At 49.0% G+C, this 18,228-nt stretch overlaps 1 protein-coding gene across 2 annotated transcripts in view; it reads right to left on the bottom strand.

Annotated features, from left to right (window-relative positions):
• The window catches only part of CENPX (centromere protein X), a 154,670-nt gene that overhangs the window by 78,756 nt on the left and 57,686 nt on the right, over window positions 1–18,228 (bottom strand). For both annotated transcript variants that reach the window (XM_063961230.1, XM_063961229.1), the window contains exon 2: window positions 3,472–3,523. In XM_063961230.1, the coding sequence (XP_063817300.1) occupies window positions 3,472–3,523 (52 nt within the window). The remainder of the gene's footprint in view (window positions 1–3,471; window positions 3,524–18,228) is intronic.

The following is an 18,228-nucleotide window of genomic DNA, read 5'->3' on the forward strand; positions in this document are numbered from 1 at the left end:
ACACGAAATGGACACCACTCAGCTATTAAATGCACACACAAATAGTCACAGTCTGTACAATGCAGAGGTTATTACTAACAATAATACTGCACTGGACTAGCTTACACAGCTATATAACAATAGATATAACAGTACACAGTAAGAACTGGATGTATATCACAGGGTAATTGTACTAGGAAACCCTGACTAAGTGCATTCTTTCTTAACTAACACTGACTAAAAAAGGCAGGTAGGATACTTAAGTGTCTTGTAAAGTCACAGCATGACAACCAGGCGGCTTTACATAGGAGGATTTGCCCAAGCATTCCCAGGAACAGTGAGCTGAGGGATAATGGCGCCGCAGACACTGCCAGTTAGTGAGAGAGAGACAGATATGCAGCTCCAGGGCGGGAACATTTGCAGAAAATGGCACCCTGGGGCTGGGGGAGGGGCTTCAGGTCTAAGCCTTATCCCCTCTGCTGGCAAAACCACCGGGTACTGCGGGCTACTTGTAAAAGAAAGGTTTAGAGAGAAAACCTGACCTGCACCCATGCCCTGGTGATCTAGTGGGATTGCCTGTACTGCCACAGTGTCCACCAGCCGCGCCGGATCGCGATAAAGTGCGGGTCCCGCTCTTACCTCCTCCCGAAGTGCGGCCACGCGATCCCGGAGAGCCCCAGCCGTGTGTGACTAACTTGGAAGAAAACCGGAGCCTCCTGCTGTAGGTACCCGGCAACCAGGGCTCGGGAGTGTACAGCGCCGCTGGGGGAGAGATGGAGCTGCAGCAGGCAATGTCTACTGACATCCAGAACAATCTGTGCCTCTGCTGCAGCCCTTGTAGTCTTCTTTTTTCCTCAGAAAAAGCTTTTATAGAGCTGCTGTGAGCAGCTCTTCCTGTTACATGCTTGCACTGCAAGCACCAACTACAAACTAAGCTCCTGTGCACGGAGGCGGGGTGATATAGGAGGCGGCGCTATGCATCTTGGGAAGAAGGGCAAAGCTTTTGAGCCTATTGGTGCTTCGGATCAAGATCCTACTCTACACCCCAATGTCTATCCTTGTGGAGCCCAGTGTACCCCGCAGCAGAAATTATATTATATGATGGGACACTACTGTTGTTACCCCACGCCCCCCTCTGATGCCGGGTCGCAGGCGCTGGCGAGCGCCTATGACGTCATCGGGTCTCTGCGGGTGCCGCGGGAGGAATTTGCACGCGGTGTTGGTAAAGTATAAATGTTTTATTATTGCTTTCTTACAGTTGGTCTTGATAAAAGGGCAAAAGCCCTGAAACGTTGACAACTAAACTGTGTCTGCGTGTATCTTAAGAGTGTCAGCTTGATTTGTTGCTTTACATTCATTTGTATGAGCAGGGCACCGGAGCATACTTTTTATTAACCCATGGAGTGCTGGACTTATATATATATATATATACACACACACACACACACACACACACATACATACATACACACACACACACACACACACACACACACACACACACACACAAACAACCAGCAGAGACATGCAGCGGCACTCAGAGACTCATCTCAAGCAGATCAAGTGACCAACGTTTCGGGGCTGTGGTGCCCCTTTGTCAAAGGGGCGCCATGGCCCCGAAACGTTGGTCATCTGATTCCATGATGAATTACACACAGTTGCACTTGATCTGCTTGAGATGAGTCTCTGAGTGCCGCTGCATGTCTCGTGTGTGTGTGTGTGTGTGTGTGTGTGTGTGTGTGTATATATATATATATACACATACATATATATATATATATATATACACACATACACATACATATATATATATATATATATATATATATATATATACACACACACACACACACACACACACACACATATACACATACATACATATATACACTGCTCAAAAAAATAAAGGGAACACTAAACACATCCTAAATCTGAATGAATGAAATATTCTTATTAAATACTTTGTTCTTTACATAGTTGAATGTGCTGACAACAAAATCACACACAAATTATCAATGGAAATCAAATTTATTAACCCATGGAGGTCTGGATTTGGAGTCACACTCAAAATTAAAGTGGAAAAACACACTACAGGCTGATCCAACTTTGATGTAATGTCCTTAAAACAAGTCAAAATGAGGCTCAGTAGTGTGTGTGTGGCCTCCACGTGCCTGTATGACCTCCTTACAACCCACACAAGTGGCTCAGGTAGTGCAGCTCATCCAGGATGGCACATCAATGTGAGCTGTGGCAATAAGGTTTACGGTGTCTGTAAGCGTAGTGTCCAGAGCATGGAGGCGCTACCAGGAGAGAGGCCAGTACATCAGGAGACGTGGAGGAGGCCGTAGGAGGTCAACAACCCAGCAGCAGGACCGCTACCTCCGCCTTTGTGCAAGGAGGAACAGGAGAAGCACTGCCAGAGCCCTGCAAAATGACCTCCAGCAAGCCACAAATGTGCATGTGTCTACTCAAACGATCAGAAACAGACTCCATGAGGGTGGTATGAGGGCCCGACGTCCACAGGTGGGGGTTGTGCTTACAGCCCAACACCGTGCAGGACGTTTGGCATTTGCCAGAGAACACCAAGATTGGCAAATTCGCCACTGGCGCCCTGTGCTCTTCACAGATGAAAGCAGGTTCTCACTCAGCAAATGTGACAGACGTGACAGAGTCTGGAGACGCCAAGGAGAACGTTCTGCTGCCTGCAACATCCTCCAGCATGACTGGTTTGGCAGTGGGTCAGTAATGGTGTGGGGTGGCATTTCTTTGGGGGGCCGCACAGCCCTCCATGTGCTCGCCAGAGGTAGCCTGACTACCATTAGGTACCGAGATGAGATCCACAGACCCCTTGTGAGACCATATGCTGGTGCGGTTGGCCCTGGGTTCCTCCTAATGCAAGACAATGCTAGACCTCATGTGGCTGGAGTGTGTCAGCAGTTCCTGCAAGATGAAGGCATTGATGTTATGGACTGGCCCACTTGTTCCCCAGACCTGAATCCAATTGAGCACATCTGGGACATCATGTCTCGCTCCATCCACCAAAGCCACATTGCACCACAGACTGTCCAGGAGTTGGCAGATGCTTTAGTCCAGGTCTGGGAGGAGATCCCTCAGGAGACCATCCGCCACCTCATCAGGAGCATGCCCAGGCATTGTAGGGAGGTCATACAGGCACGTGGAGGCCACACACACTACTGAGCCTCATTTTGACTTGTTTTAAGGACATTACATCAAAGTTGGATCAGCCTGTAGTGTGTTTTTCCACTTTAATTTTGAGTGTGACTCCAAATCTAGACCTTCATGGGTTAATAAATTTGATTTCCATTGATAATTTTTGTGTGATTTTGTTGTCAGCACATTCAACTATGTATAGAACAAATATATATATATATATATATATATATATATATATATATACACACACATATATATACTGCAAATTAAGCTGTTTATATGGCCACTGGTCCTGTGTGGTTGTACCCCAGCACTTACTTTTGGCTTTGTCTTCTCCCAGGTGCAAATGTAGCAATTTAGAGATCATTTCCTGTAATCAAAATTAATGTATCTTATTAGCTGCTTATAATAAAAACATATTTGATTTTACAGGATACGGAACACGTTGTTTTGGGAAATGTCATGTTGATATCAAAAGGCTGGGTAAAAGCCCTATCGGAATACAGATCCTGCCCTCTGCACACCTACAAAACTGTCCCCATTACCACCAAACGGCCGCCGCATTTCAGTCATGCTACGCATTGGGGGCATCTCATGTGATCGCACATACAAAGGTCTATACATGCGCAGTGCGGCATCTGCACATGCCCAAATCAACATCAGAGTTGTATGTAACCCGTCGGGTTTGTGTACAACTCTGCATCAGATCCAATGTCAGAATATTTCTGAGGAACACAGAGAGCATACTTCTGCCACTACATGGGCTGTTCACCCTCCTACTAATGCTCAGGGAATGGCTACCAGCGTGCGTACAAAGGAGGTCATAGCAGAAGCCATAACCACAGTGAAGAAAGGTTTAATCATATGTTCAGATATCGGTTTTATGTGCAATTGAGTGAAAGAGACTTTAAATGGTTAAATGTATTTATCTAGCTGTGTTAACTGCAATTTGAATGGCTGTAATAATAAATGACACTTTTTTTTTGGCTCATTTTGTTGTTAATCTAATTGTCAGTGTGTACAGATCCCAATATTATCATCTGTCCAAGATGCAGAAAACTCAGCTCAAATGGAGCATAAAGGAGGTATACTGCAGCCATATGCACAAACCCTAGCATATGTAACAGTGATAAACAACTGATCATGGTACATACAAAACGTTGAATGCATCTGAACTCATCCACAGTAAAAAATATGCACTACATTCTCAAAAGTACGCGGACACCCTTCTAGTTAGTCCATTGCCTAACAAGTGCATAAAATCCAGCATACAGCCATGAAAATAGGATTTTAATTACCTACCGGTAAATCCTTTTCTCGTAGTCCGTAGAGGATGCTTGGGTCCACATTATTACCATGGGGTATATACGGGTCCACTAGGAGCCATTGGCACTTTAGGAGTTAGAGTGTGGGCTGGCTCCTCCCTCTATGCCCCTCCTACCATACTCAGTCTAGAAACTGTGCCCGAGGAGACGGACATCTTCGAGAGAAGGATTTCACACAGATAGTGGCGAGATTCACACCAGCTCACACACAAGGCAAAACAAGCTAACCAGCTTGAAACTCAGCAACCGCTGAAACATTACTTACCAAGTAACAATGCAGTACGTAACTAAAAACCAAAGTTGTACCTAACCAGATAACCACTGCAGGAAAACGAAGCGCTGGGCGGGCGCCCAGCATCCTCTACGGACTACGAGAAAAGGATTTACCGGTAGGTAATTAAAATCCTATTTTCTCTTACGTCCTAGAGGATGCTGGGGTCCACAGTACCATGGGGATGTACCAAAGCTCCTAGAACAGGAGGGAGAGCGCAGAGGCTCCTGCAGAACTGATTGACCAAACTTAAGGTCCTCAGAGGCCAAAGTATCGAAACTTGTAGAACTTTGCAAACACGTTCGACCCCGACAAAGTAGCCGCTCGGCAGAGCTGTAAAGCCAAGACACCCCGGGCAGCCACCCAGGAAGAACCCACCTTACGAGTAGAGTGGGCCTTAACAGACGTAGGACACGGCAATCCTGCCGTAGAATACGCATGCTGGATAGTGAACCTGATCCAGCTAGAAATCGTTTGCTTAGAAGCAGGACACCCAATTTTCTTGGGATCATACAGGGCAGACAGAGAGTCCGATTTCCTGTGACGAGCAGTCCTCCTCACATAGATTTTTAGAGCCCTTACCACATCTAAGGACTTTAATGAAATTGAGGAGTCAGTCGCAACTGGCACCACAATAGGTTGGTTGATATGAAATGACGACACAACCTTCGGAAGTAACTGCGGACGTGTCCGGAGCTCAGCTCTATCTTCATGGAAGATCAAGTATGGGCTTTTACATGACAAAGCCCCCAACTCCGACACACGTCTAGCAGAGCTAAAGCCAACAAAGTGAAAGCCTTCCACGTGAGAAACTTGACCTCAACCTCCTGTAGAGGCTCAAACCAGTCCGACTGGAGGAACTGCAACACCACATTAAGATCCCAGGACGTTGTAGGCGGTACAAAGGGAGGTTGGATGTGCAGAACTCCCTTCAAAAAAGTATGAACCTCAAGGAGGGAAGCCAACTGTTTCTGGAAGAAAATGGATAGGGCCAAAATCTGGACCTTTAGGATCCTAATCTCAGGCGCATAGCCACACCTGCTTGCAGGAAGAGGAGAAACCGTCCAAGTTGAAACTCCATTGTAGGAAACTTCTTGGATTCACATCAAGACACATACTTTTTCCAAATGCGATGGTAATGCTTTGACGTTACTCCTTTCCTAGTCTGTATCAGGGTTGGAATAACCTTGTTCGGAATGCCCTTCCGAGCTAGTATCTGGCGTTCAACCTCCATGCCGTAAAACGTAGCCGTGGTAAGTCTTGATAGGCGAACGGCCCCTGCTGCAGCAGGTCCTCCCGAAGAGGAAGAGGCCTCGGCTCTTCTAGCAGTAGATCCAGAAGATCCGCGTACCAAGCCCTCCTTGGCCAGTCTGGAGCAAAGAGGATCGCTTGAACCCTTGTTCTCCTTATGAGCTTTAGCACTCTGGGAATGAGTGGTAGCTATAGGTGGAAACACGTACACTGACTAGAATACCCACGGAGTCACTAGGGCGTCCACCGCCACTGCTTGCGGGTCCCTCGACCTGGAACAATATCGCCGAAGCGTCTTGTTGAGACGAGAGGCCATCATGTCTATTTGGGGTACGCCCCAAAAATGTGTTATCTCCTTGAACACCTCCGGATGGAGACCCCACTCCCCCTGGATGGAGATCGTGTCTGCTGAGGAAGTCCGCTTCCCAGTTGTCTACTCCCGGAATGAAGATTGCTGACAGCGCCAATGTGTGTTTTTCTACCCAGAGGATTATTCTTGTTACTTCTGACACTGCAGCTCTGTTCTTCGTTCCGCCCTGTCGGTTTATGTAAGCCATTGTCTTACATTGTCCGTCTGCACTTGAATGGCCCGATTTCTCAGAAGATGGGCCGCTTGTAGACGGCTCTTAGTTCCAGAATGTTTATCGGTAGGCCAGCTTCCAGAATTGACCACCTTCCTTGGAAGGTTTCCCCTTGAGTGACTGCGTCCCAGCCCCGGAGACTTGCATCCATGGTTAGAAGGATCCAGTCCTGAATCCCGAAACTGAGGCCCTTCAGAAGGTGAGGCAATTGCAGTCACCAGAGGAGTGAAATCCTGGCCTTTGGCGACAGACGTATTCTTTGGCGCATGTGTAGATGAGATCCCGACCACTTGTTCAGGAGATCCAGTTGGAAGGACCGAGCATGAAACCTTCCATTCCCGCAGAGCCTCGTAAGAGGCGACCATCTTCCCCAAAAGAAGAATGCACTGATGAACCGACACACGGGCTGGCTTCAGGACATCCCGGACCATTGTTTGTATCACCAACGCTTTTTCCTCTGGAAGAAACACCCTCTGCACTTCCGTGACGAGGAACATCCCCAGAAAGGACAACCTCCTCGTTTGTTCCAAAAGTGATTTTGGAAGATTCAGGATCCAACCGTGTTCCCCGAGTAGCTGGGTCATAAGAACTATGGACTGCAACAGCTTCTCCTTGGACGATGCCTTTATCACCAGATCGTCCAGATATGGAAATATGTTCACCCCGTCTGCGGAGGAGAACCATCATTTCCGCCATCACCTTGGTGAATTCCCTCGGTGCTGTGGAGAGGCCGAATGGCAGGTCTTGGAATTGAAAATGACAGTCCAACAGTGCGAATCGGAGATAAGCTTGATTCAGCGGCCAAATCGGAATGTGGAGGTACGCATCCTTGATACCCAGGGATACCAGGAATTCCCACTCCTCCAGACGTGATATCACCGACCTTAGAGACTCCATTTTGAATTGAACTCCCTCAGGAAGGGGTTTAGCGATTTTAAGTTCAGAATGGGCCTGACCAAATCATTCGGTTTCGGTAACACGAAAAGGTTTGAATAGTGACCTTTGTTTTGCATCTGGGGAGGAACTGGTACAATAACCTGTGCCTCCACCAACTCTGGATGGCTTCCTGTAAGATAGCCCTGTCTGCCAGCAAAGCTGGCAAGCCTGATTTGAAGAACCGGTGAGGAGGGAGATCTTGAAATTCCAGCCTGTAGCCCTGGGACACAATATCTTGCACCCAGGGATCCAGGCCAGACGACACCCAGACGTGACTGAAATGCCCGAGTCTCGCCCCCACCCCCCCACCTCCTGGCTGCGCGGTCCACCGTCAAGCTGAGGACTTTGGTGTACCTGAAGCAGGCTTCTGTTCCTGGGAACCCACAGCAGCAGGTTTTTTGGATTTTGGTTGACCTCCTCTAAAGAAGGTGTTGGACGGCTTGGTCTTTCTTGTTTTAGCAACCCAAAAGGACTGTGATGCAGCTGAAGAAAAAGGTTTCATCGTAGCAGGTGCAGCTGAGGGAAGAAAAGGTGAGACTTACCCGCTGTAGCCGTGGAGATCCACGCATCCAACGCTTCCCCAAAGAGAGCCTGACCTGTGTAGGGTAGGGTCTCCACACCTCTCCTGGATTCCGCGTCGGCAGACCACTGGCGCAGCCAAAGTCCCCTACAAGCTGACACAGACATGGAAGATATCCCTGCAGCCATGGAACCCAGGTCCTTCATGGATTCCACCATAAATCCTGCAGAATCCTGAATGTTACGTAAAAACTATTCTTCAACATCACTTTTATCCATTGTATCCAAATCCTCAAGTAACGTGCCTGACCACTTTACTATAGCTTTGGAAATCCATGCACAGGCAATAGTGAGACGTAGAATCGCCCCTGAAGCCGTGTATATGGATTTGAGCGTAGAATCAATTTTGCGCTCAGCCAGCTCCTTTAAGGCGGTAGATCATGGAACAGGTAAAACCACCTTTATCGAGAATCTGGATACAGACGCGTCCACTATGGGTGGGGTTTTCCCATTTTTTCCTATCCTCCTCAGGGAAGGGGAAAGCAACCAGAACCCTTCTAGGGATCTGGAATTTTTTTCTCCGGGTTTTCCCATACTTTCTCAAAAAACGAGATTTATGGTAAGAACTTACCGTTGTTAAATCTCTTTCTGCGAGGTACACTGGACTCCACAAGGAATAACATCGGGGTGTAGAGTAGGATCTTTATCTGGGGCACCAACAGGCTCAAAGCGTTAACTGTTCCCAAGATGCACAGCGCCGCCGCCTCCTCTATAACCCCCCCTCCGTGCACAGGAGCTCAGTTTAATTAACCAGTCCAATGCAGTAGCAGGTAACAGACGACAATCATTAGTAGCCACACCCTCACTACAGGAGAGGGTGTCAGCGGCTAATGCCATACCAACCCAAAGAAGCCAAGTGTGTCAGGGTGGGCGCCTTGTGGAGCCCAGTGTACCTTGCAGAAAGATTTAACAACGGTAAGTTCTTACCATAAATCTCGTTTTCTGCTGCGGGGTACACTGGGCTCCACAAGGAATAACATCAGGGATGTCCTAAAGCAGTTCCTTATGGGAGGGGACGCACTGTAGCGGGCACAAGAACCCGGCGTCCAAAGGAAGCATCCTGGGAGGCGGAAGTATTAAAGGCATAGAACCTTATGAACGTATTCCCTGAGGACCACGTAGCCGCCTTGCACAATTGTTCAAGGGTCGCACCACGGCGGGCCGCCCAAGAAGGTCCAACCGACCGAGTAGAATGGTCTTTCATGGTAGCAGGAGCTGGAAGACCAGCCTGTACATAAGCATGTGCAGTCACCATTCTAATCCATCTGGCCAAGGTCTGCTTGTTAGCAAGGCCAGCCACGTTTGTGAAAAGCAAACAGTACAAAGAGAGAATCAGACTTCATAACGGAGGCAGTTCTCTTCACATAATTACGGAGAGCCCGTACCATCCAAAGAACGCTTTTTGGAGGACAACTCAGGAGAAATTAAAGGCCGGAACCACAATCTCCTGGTTAAGGTGTAAGGAAGACACCGCCTTGGGTAAATGACCCAGACGCTTTCTAAGAACCGCCCGGCCACGGTGAAAAATCAGGTAGGGGGACTTACAGGATAAGGCACCCAAGTCTGAGACCCTTCTAGCCGAGGCAATGGCCAGCAAAAACAAAACCTTAAGGGAAAGCCACTTAAGGTCTGCAGACGCAAGATGTTCAAATGGCTACTCTTGCAAGGCCTCCAGAACTACCGAAAAATCCCAAGGGGCCACAGGCGGTACATAAGGAGGCTGAATCCGCAACACACCCTGAGTGAAAGTATGAACATCAGGTAGGGTAGCAATCTTTCTCTGAAACCAAACCGACAAGGCAGAAATGTGAACCTTGAGGGAGGCCAGACGAAGACCTAAGTCCAAGCCCTGCTGTAGGAAGGCCAAAAGTTTAGCCGTACTAAACTTGAAAATGTCATGATTATGAGACGCACACCAAGTAAAGTAAGAATTCCAGACCCTATAGTAAATCCGAGCAGAAGCCGGCTTACGGGCCTTCAACATAGTTTGAATGACCACCTCAGAAAAACCCTTGGCCCTCAAGACGGAAGCTTCAAGAGCCACGCCGTCAAAGCCAGACGGGCCAAGTCCAGGTAAACACAAGGACCCTGAACGAGGAGGTAGAAGGGGACGAACCAGCGAGAGGCCCTGTAGATCGGAGAACCAGTGCCGTCTGGGCCACGCCGGAGCGATCAGAAGCAGGATTCCTCCTTCCTGCTTGAACTTCCGTATTACCCTGGGCATGAGTGACACCGGAGGGAACACGTACGGCAGCCGAAAGTCCCATGGAATTGCCAGTGCGTCCAACAAACGCTGCTTGAGGATCCCTTGTCCTTGCTCCGAAGACCGGAACCTTGTGATTGTGTCGAGACGCCATCAGGTCCACATCTGGAAGGCCCCACTTGTCCACGAGAAGTTAAAACACCTCTGGATGGAGACTCCATTCTCTGACATGTACGTCCTGACGACTGAGAAAGTCCGCTTCCCAGTTTAGGACCCCCGGAATGAATACTGCCAATATGGCTGGCAGATGGCGTTCTGCCCACTGAAGAATTTGTGAAACTTCCCTCATTGCCATGCGGCTTCGAGTGCCGCCTTGATGAGTTATGTAAGCCACTGTGTTGGAATGCTGGACCAAGTTCAGTGCATTGTAAACCGCCCGCGATTCCAGAATGTTTATCGGGAGGAGAGACTCCTCCTTGGTCCACCGACCCTGAAGGGAGTGTTGCTCCAACACCACGCCCCAACCTCTCAGACTGGCATCCGTCATCAGGAGGACCCAGTAGGAGATCCAGAAAGGACGATCCATGCTCAAACGTTGGTCCTGAAGCCACCAGCTCAGTGACAGTCGGACCGCCGGAGACCAGGAGACCATTTGAGATCTGATCCGGTGAGGCAAGCCATCCTATTTGGCCAGAATTAGCTTCTGTAGAGGGTGAGAATGGAATTGAGCGTACTCCACCATGTCAAAAGCAGACACCATGAGACCTAGCATTTGCATCGCTGAATGAATAGACACACGCGGACGAGATAGGAAGCATCGAATCCTGTCCTGAAGTTTCAGGATTTTCTCCTGAGACAAGAACAACCTCTGGGTGTGAGTGCCCAACAACGCTCCCAGGTGCAGCATGCTCCGAGCAAGGAACAGGGAATATATCTTCCAGTTGACTAGCCACCCGTGGGCTTGCAGAAACTGGATAGTCAGATCCAGATGTCGCAGGAGAATTTCTGGGGAATTCGCCAGGATCAGCAAATCGTCCAGGTACGGTAGGATCCTGACCCCTTGACGGCGGAGTACAGCCGTCATTACCGCCATAACCCTGGTGAAAACTTGCGGAGCCGTTGTCAAACCAAAAGGTAACGCCCGAAATTGGTAATGAAGGTTGCCCACTGCAAACCTCAGATACTGCTGATGTGACGTTGCAACAGGAATATGCAGGTAGGCATCCTGTACATCCAGGGAGACCATATAGTCCCCAGGCTCCAAGGCCAGAACAATAGAGCGTAGAGTTTCCATAGGAAACTTGGAGACCCTCACATACTTGTTAAAGGACTCTTGAGATTGAGAATAGGCCGCGAGGAACCGTTCGGTTTCGGGACTAGAAACAGCGGTGAATAATACCCCTTGCCTCTCTGAGCTAGAGGCACCTGTACTACCACTCCTGTGTCCAGGAGGGACTGTACCACCGAATGAAGCAGTGTTGCCTTCACCAGATCCGAAGGGACGTCTGTCAGGCAAAATCGATGAGGGGGACGATTCTTGAAGGATACGGCGTAACCTCGAGTGACGACTTCCCGCACCCAGGCATCTGAAGTGGTCTTCAACCATTCCTGGGCAAACCCTAGAAGTCGGCCCCTCACCCTGGGATCCCCCAGAGGGAAGCCCGCCCAGTCATGCGGCAGGTTTGTCTGTTTTGGAAGCAGGCTGACGGGCAGCCCAGGCCCTCTTAGGTCTGGGCTTGGCAGGTTTGGAAGCAAGAGCTTGTTTTGGGTATGCCTGACCTTTTGCTTTCCCTGGAGGACGAAAGGGCTGAGGGAAAGTACTTTTAACCTTCGGCACAGAAGGTCCCGTACTTGGTAGGCAAGCTGTTTTAGCAGATGCCAAGTCAGTCACAATCTTATTGAGGTCTTCTCCGAAAAGAATGTCTCCCTTTAAAGGGAGCACCTCCAGGGTTTTCTTAGAATCCATGTCCACAGACCAGGATCTCAGCCAAAGGATACGCCGAACCAAGATGGACGTAGTAGCAGCCTTGACGCCAGCACCCCGGCATCAGATGCCGCCTCCTTAAGGTAATGAGAAGCCGTGGCGATATATGAGAGAAATTGTCTAGCATGATCAGAAGCATTAGAAGGTAGCTCCGCCTCCAGCTCCTGAGCTAATGCTTCAACAGCTTCAGCAGCCCATGTTGCTGCAATAGTTGGCCTATGCACAGCCCCTGTTAGGGTGTAAATCACCTTTAAACAACCCTCCACGCGTCTATCCGTCGGTTCCTTCAGAGAGGTGACGGTAGTCACTGGCAGAGCTGAGGAAACCACTAGCCTCGCCACCTGAGAATCCACAGGTGGTGGAGTTTCCCAATTTTTACATAGCTCCGCAGAGAGAGGATAGCGAGCCAACAGTCTCTTATGCGGTGTGAACTTTGTTCCTGGATTTTCCCAGGATTCCTGACGTATGTCAGCCAGGTGTTGAGAATGGGGTAAAACTTGTTTAACCACTTTCTTATGTTTAAATCTGTCCGGATTTTTTGAAACAACCTCAGGCTCGGGTTCATCAGAAACTTGAATAATCAGCCTGATAGCCTCAATCAAATCAGGGACATCCACCTGTGACCATCCTTCCCCATCTGAGTTAGTGTCCGTGAGGTCAGTATATGCGCCATCCTCATCAGAGGAGGTGTCAGGAACAGTGGTGGATTGTGATGAAGTAGCGGCCCGTATGGAAGACGTCTTGGTTTTAGGAGGTGCTAGAGTGAGACTTCTTTTTGGACAGTGCTGTAACTGAGATGATATCTGATCTGCCCATGGCGGATTAACTGTAGGGACCATAAATTGCTGAACTGGCATAAGAGGTCCCATAGGGGGCGTAAGCTTAGTTACCAGCGTATTTAATAACGTGGAGAAAGTAGCCCATGGTGGGTCATTGTGTCCCCCGCAACCACAACTCCACTGGGGTTAAGGAACCTGAACTCTCTGCTGCCATGTTTTTCTCAAAAGTGTCTGCAGCGTTACCTCCACGCAATGTGGGATCAGCCACAGTTCCGTTACCCCTTGTAGCTGACAATGATAAGCTCAATATCAGGCAACCCGGTACAATATTATCAGCACTATATCTAGCAAGAACTCCCGAACTCCCAGTATCAGCACAAACCGGGAATCCAAGAGATATATGGTGACTATAAATCACATATTAAAATATACAAGAAGTATATCTTGTGAAACACCTATATTAGTTAATAAACCTGACGCAATTAGCCCCCTCAGGTTACAGAATATAGGTGTTGCAGGCTGAGTGAAATACATGAAATCGCAACCACGCAGCAGCTACATGCACACACAAAGTCACAATATACAATGCAAAAACAGGATTTTGATACCTACCGGTAAATCCTTTTCTCCTAGTCCGTAGAGGATGCTGGGGCCCACTTCATGACCATGGGGTATAGACGGTTCCGCAGGAGCCATGGGCACTCTTAAGACTTTTCAATGGGTGTGAACTGGCTCCTCCCTCTAAGCCCCTCCTCCAGACCTCAGTTATAGGAACTGTGCCCAGGGAGACGGATATTTCGAGGAAAGGATTTACTTTAAACTAGTGGTGAGATACATACCAGCACACACCTCAACCATGCCGCACAACATGGCATTCAACAGAACACACGCCAACAGGCAAGAACCAATTACAGCAACATGCTGAAAATAATATAACACAACTTGTGTAACTCCTTTAAAAAAACTGCAGGTAAAGTACACACTGGGACGGGTGCCCAGCATCCTCTACGGACTCGGAGAAAAGGATTTACCGGTAGGTATCAAAATCCTGTTTTCTCATACGTCCTAGAGGATGCTGGAGTCCACTTCATGACCATGGGGTTTATACCAAAGTTCCAGTACGGGCGGGAGAGTGCAGATGACCCTGCAGCACCGATTGACCGAACTTGAGGTCTTCATCGGCCAAGGTGTCAAACTTGTAGAATTTAGCAAATGTGTTTGACCCCGACCAAGTAGCTGCTCTGCAAAGTTGCAATGCCGAGACCCCCCCGGGCAGCCGCCCAGGATGAGCACACCTTCCTAGTGGAATGGGCCTTCACCGACGTCGGTAACGGCAATCCAGCCGTAGTATGAGCGTGCTGAATCATACTTCTGATCCAACGCGCAATAGTCTGCTTGGAAGCAGGACACCCAATCTTGTTGGGAGCATACAGGACAAACAAAGACTCTGTTTTCCGTATTTGAGCTGTTCTAGCGACATAAATCTTCAAAGCCCTAACCACATCTAGAGACTTTGACTCAGTGAACGTGTCAGTAACTACTGGCACCACAATAGGTTGGTTTATGTGGAAAGATGAAACCACCTTCGGAAGAAAATGTTGACAAGTCCTCAACTCTGCCCTATCTTCATGGAAGATCAGGTAAGGGCTCTTGTGAGACAAGGCCCCCAATTCAGACACCCGCCGCGCGGATGCCAATGCCAAAAGCATCACAACTTTCCAAGTGAGAAACTTCAACTCTATCTCTTGTAGAGGCTCAAACCAATCTGATTGAAGGAACTGCATGGTGCCACTGGAGGCACAAATGGAGGCTGGATGTGCAGAACCCCTTTCACAAAGGTCTGAACCTCTGGAAGAGAGGCCAATTGTTTTTGGAATAACACTGACAAGGCCGAAATCTGGACCTTGATTGATCCCAATCGTAGGCCCGCCTCCACACCAGCCTGCAGAAAATGGAGCAAACGTCCCAACTCAAACTCTTCCGTAGGAGCCTTCTTGGATTCACACCAAGACACATTTTCTCCAAATACGGTGGTAATGTTTCGACGTTACTCCTTTCCTGGCCTGAATAAGGGTGGGGATGACTTCCTTGGGAATACCCTGTCAGGCTAGGATCCGGCGCTCAACAGCCATGCCGTCAAACGCAGCCGTGGTAAGTCTTGATACGCGCACGGCCCCTGCTGCAGCAGGTCCTCGCGAAGAGGAAGAGGATCTTCTATGAGCAACTCCTGAAGATCTGGGTACCAAGCCCTCCTTGGTCAGTCTGGGACAATGAAGAATGCTCGAACTCTTGTTCTTCTTATGAGCACTTTTGGGATCAGCGGAAGTGGAGGGAAGACATACACCGACCGGAACACCCACTGGGCCACCAGCGCATCCACTGCTATTGCTTGAGGGTCTCTCGACCTGGAACAATATTTCTGAAGCTTTTTGTTGAGACGAGATGCCATCATGTCTACTTGAGGAACTCCCCAAAGACTTGTCACCTCTGTGAAGACTTCTTGGTGTAGGCCCCGCTCTCCTGGATGGAGATAGTGTCTGCTGAGGAAGTCTGCTTCCCAGTTGTCTACTCCCAGAATGAAAATTGCCGACAGAGCCTTTACAGGTCTTTCTGCCCAGAGGAGGATCTTCGTCACCTCTGCCATTGCCGCTCTGCTTTTCGTTCTGCCCTGCCTGTTTATGTACGCGACTGCTGTTACATTGTCCGACTGGATCTGCACGGGATGATCTTGCTTGAAGAAGATGTACCGCTTGTTGAAGGCTGTTGTAAATGGCTCTCAATTCCAGCACGTTTCTGTGAAGGCAGGCTTCCTGACTTGACCATTTTCCCTGGAAGCTTTCTCCCTGAGTGACAGCTCCCCAGCCTCGGAGACTTGCATCCGTGGTTACCAGGAGCCAGTCCTGAATCCCGAACCTGCGTCCCTCTAGTAGGTGAGAACTGTGTAGCCACCACAGGAGCAAAATCCTGGCTTTTGACGACAGGATTATCTTCAGGTGCATGTGAAGGTGGGATTCCGACCACTTGTCCAACAGGTCCCACTGGAATACTCTGGCAGAGAACCTGCCAAACCGTATGGCCTCGTAGGCCGCCACCATCTTCACCAACAACCGAATGCACTGATGGATTGACACACTTGATGGTTTCAATATTTGTTTTACCATTTTCTGGATTTCCAGTGCCTTTTCCACCGGAAGAAAAACTCTCTGAACTTCTGTGTCCAGAATCATCCCGAGAAAAAACAATCTTGTCGTCGGTTCCAACTGTGACTTTGGATAATTTATGATCCACCCGTGTTGTTGGAGTATCGACAGGGAGAGTGTGATGTTTTGTAACAACTGCTCCCTGGATCTCGCCTTTATCAGGAGATCGTCCAGATAAGGAATTATATTGACTCCTTTTTGACGCAGGAGAACCATCATCTCTGCCATCACCTTGGTGAATACCCTCGGCGCCGTGGAGAGACCGAAAAGTAACATTTGGAATTGGTAATGGCAATCCTGAACTGCGAATCTTAGATAAGCCTGGTGAGGATAAATGGGAACATGCAGGTAAGCATCCTTTATGTCTACAGACACCATGTAGTCCCCCTCCTCCAGACTGGAAATCACTGCCCTCAGTGATTCCATTTTGAACTTGAATCGTTGCAAGTAGAGATTCAGATTTTTTAGGTTTAGGATCGGTCTGACCGAGCCGTCCGGCTTCGGAACTACAAAAAGGCTTGAATAAAACCCTTCTCCTTGTTGTGACAAAGGTACCAGGACTATGACCTGATCCTGACATAATTTTTGGATTGCCGCTGTTACTGCTTCCCTTTCCGGAAGAAAAGCTGGCAAGGTCGATTTGAAAAATCGGCATGGGGGAACGTCTTGAAACTCCAGCTTGTATCCCTGGGACACTATTTGCAACACCCAAGGATCCAGGTCAGACAGAATCCAACCTTGGCTGAACAGTTTGAGACGTGCCCCCACCCGAGCGGCCTCCCGCAAAGGAGCCCCAGCATCATGCTGAAGATTTGGCAGAAGTAGGGGTAGACTTCTGCTCCTGGGAACCTGAAGTCGCTGTGGACTTTTCCCTTTCCCCTTCCTGCAAAGAAGGGGGAACCTCTTGCTTTTTTGTATTTATTGGGCCAAAAGGACTGCATGTGTGGGTGATATGTCTTTTTTGCCGGTGCAGGTGCAGAGGGCAAAAATGTCGACTTACCTGTGGTAGCCGCCGAGACTAACGCATCCAGTCCATCGCCAAATAAGGCCTCACCTTTATATGGGAGGGTCTCCATATTTATTTTGGAATCTGCATCCGCGTTCCATTGGCGAATCCACAACGCCCGCCGAGCCGATACTGCCATGGTAGCGGCTTGTGAACTCAAGAGTCCAATATCTTTCATCGCTTCTAGCATGTATGCGGCAGCATCTTTGATATTCCCAAACTTAAGGAGTATCTCATCTTTATCAATCGTGTCAATTTCTGATGACACACTTTCTGACCATTTTTTAATAGCGCGACTCACCCACACGCAAGCAATAGTGGGCCTGAGCAGCGTACCATTGGCAACATAAATGGATTTCAATGTAGTTTCCATCTTTCGGTCTGCCGGCTCTTTTAGTGAAGCCGTGCCAGGTGCAGGGAAAATTACCTTCTTTGTCAACCTGGGCAGTGCACTGCCATCACTGAAACCTGGCTCTCCTCCTCTGACACCACCTCCCCTGCTGCCCTCTCCTACGGAGGCCTATCCTTCACCCACACAGTCAGAACTGATGGTCGCCAGGGTGGAGGCGTGGGCGTCCTTCTCTCCCCTAACTGCATGTGTCATCCCACCTGAGCCCTCTCTCACCTTCTCCACCTTTGAGGTCCACACTATCCGCCTCTTCTACCCCATTCACCTCCTTGTGGCAGTGATCTACCGCCCCCCTGGCCACTGTTCACCTTTCCTTGACAACTTTGCTGCCTGGCTTCCCCACTTTCTCTCCTCTGACCTCCCCTCTGTCATCCTCGGAGACTTTAACATCCCTATTGACATCACTAATGCCGCTTCCACTAATCTTCTCGCCCTTTCCACCTCCTCTGGACTTTCTCAATGGACCTCCACCGCTACTCACAATCTCGGCCACTCCCTCGACCTTGTCTTCACCCACCGATGTGATCTCTCTGATTTCTCAAACTCTCCCT

Source organism: Pseudophryne corroboree, chromosome 3 (genome assembly GCF_028390025.1).
Source record: "Pseudophryne corroboree isolate aPseCor3 chromosome 3, aPseCor3.hap2, whole genome shotgun sequence".
Taxonomy (NCBI): Eukaryota; Metazoa; Chordata; class Amphibia; order Anura; family Myobatrachidae; genus Pseudophryne; species Pseudophryne corroboree.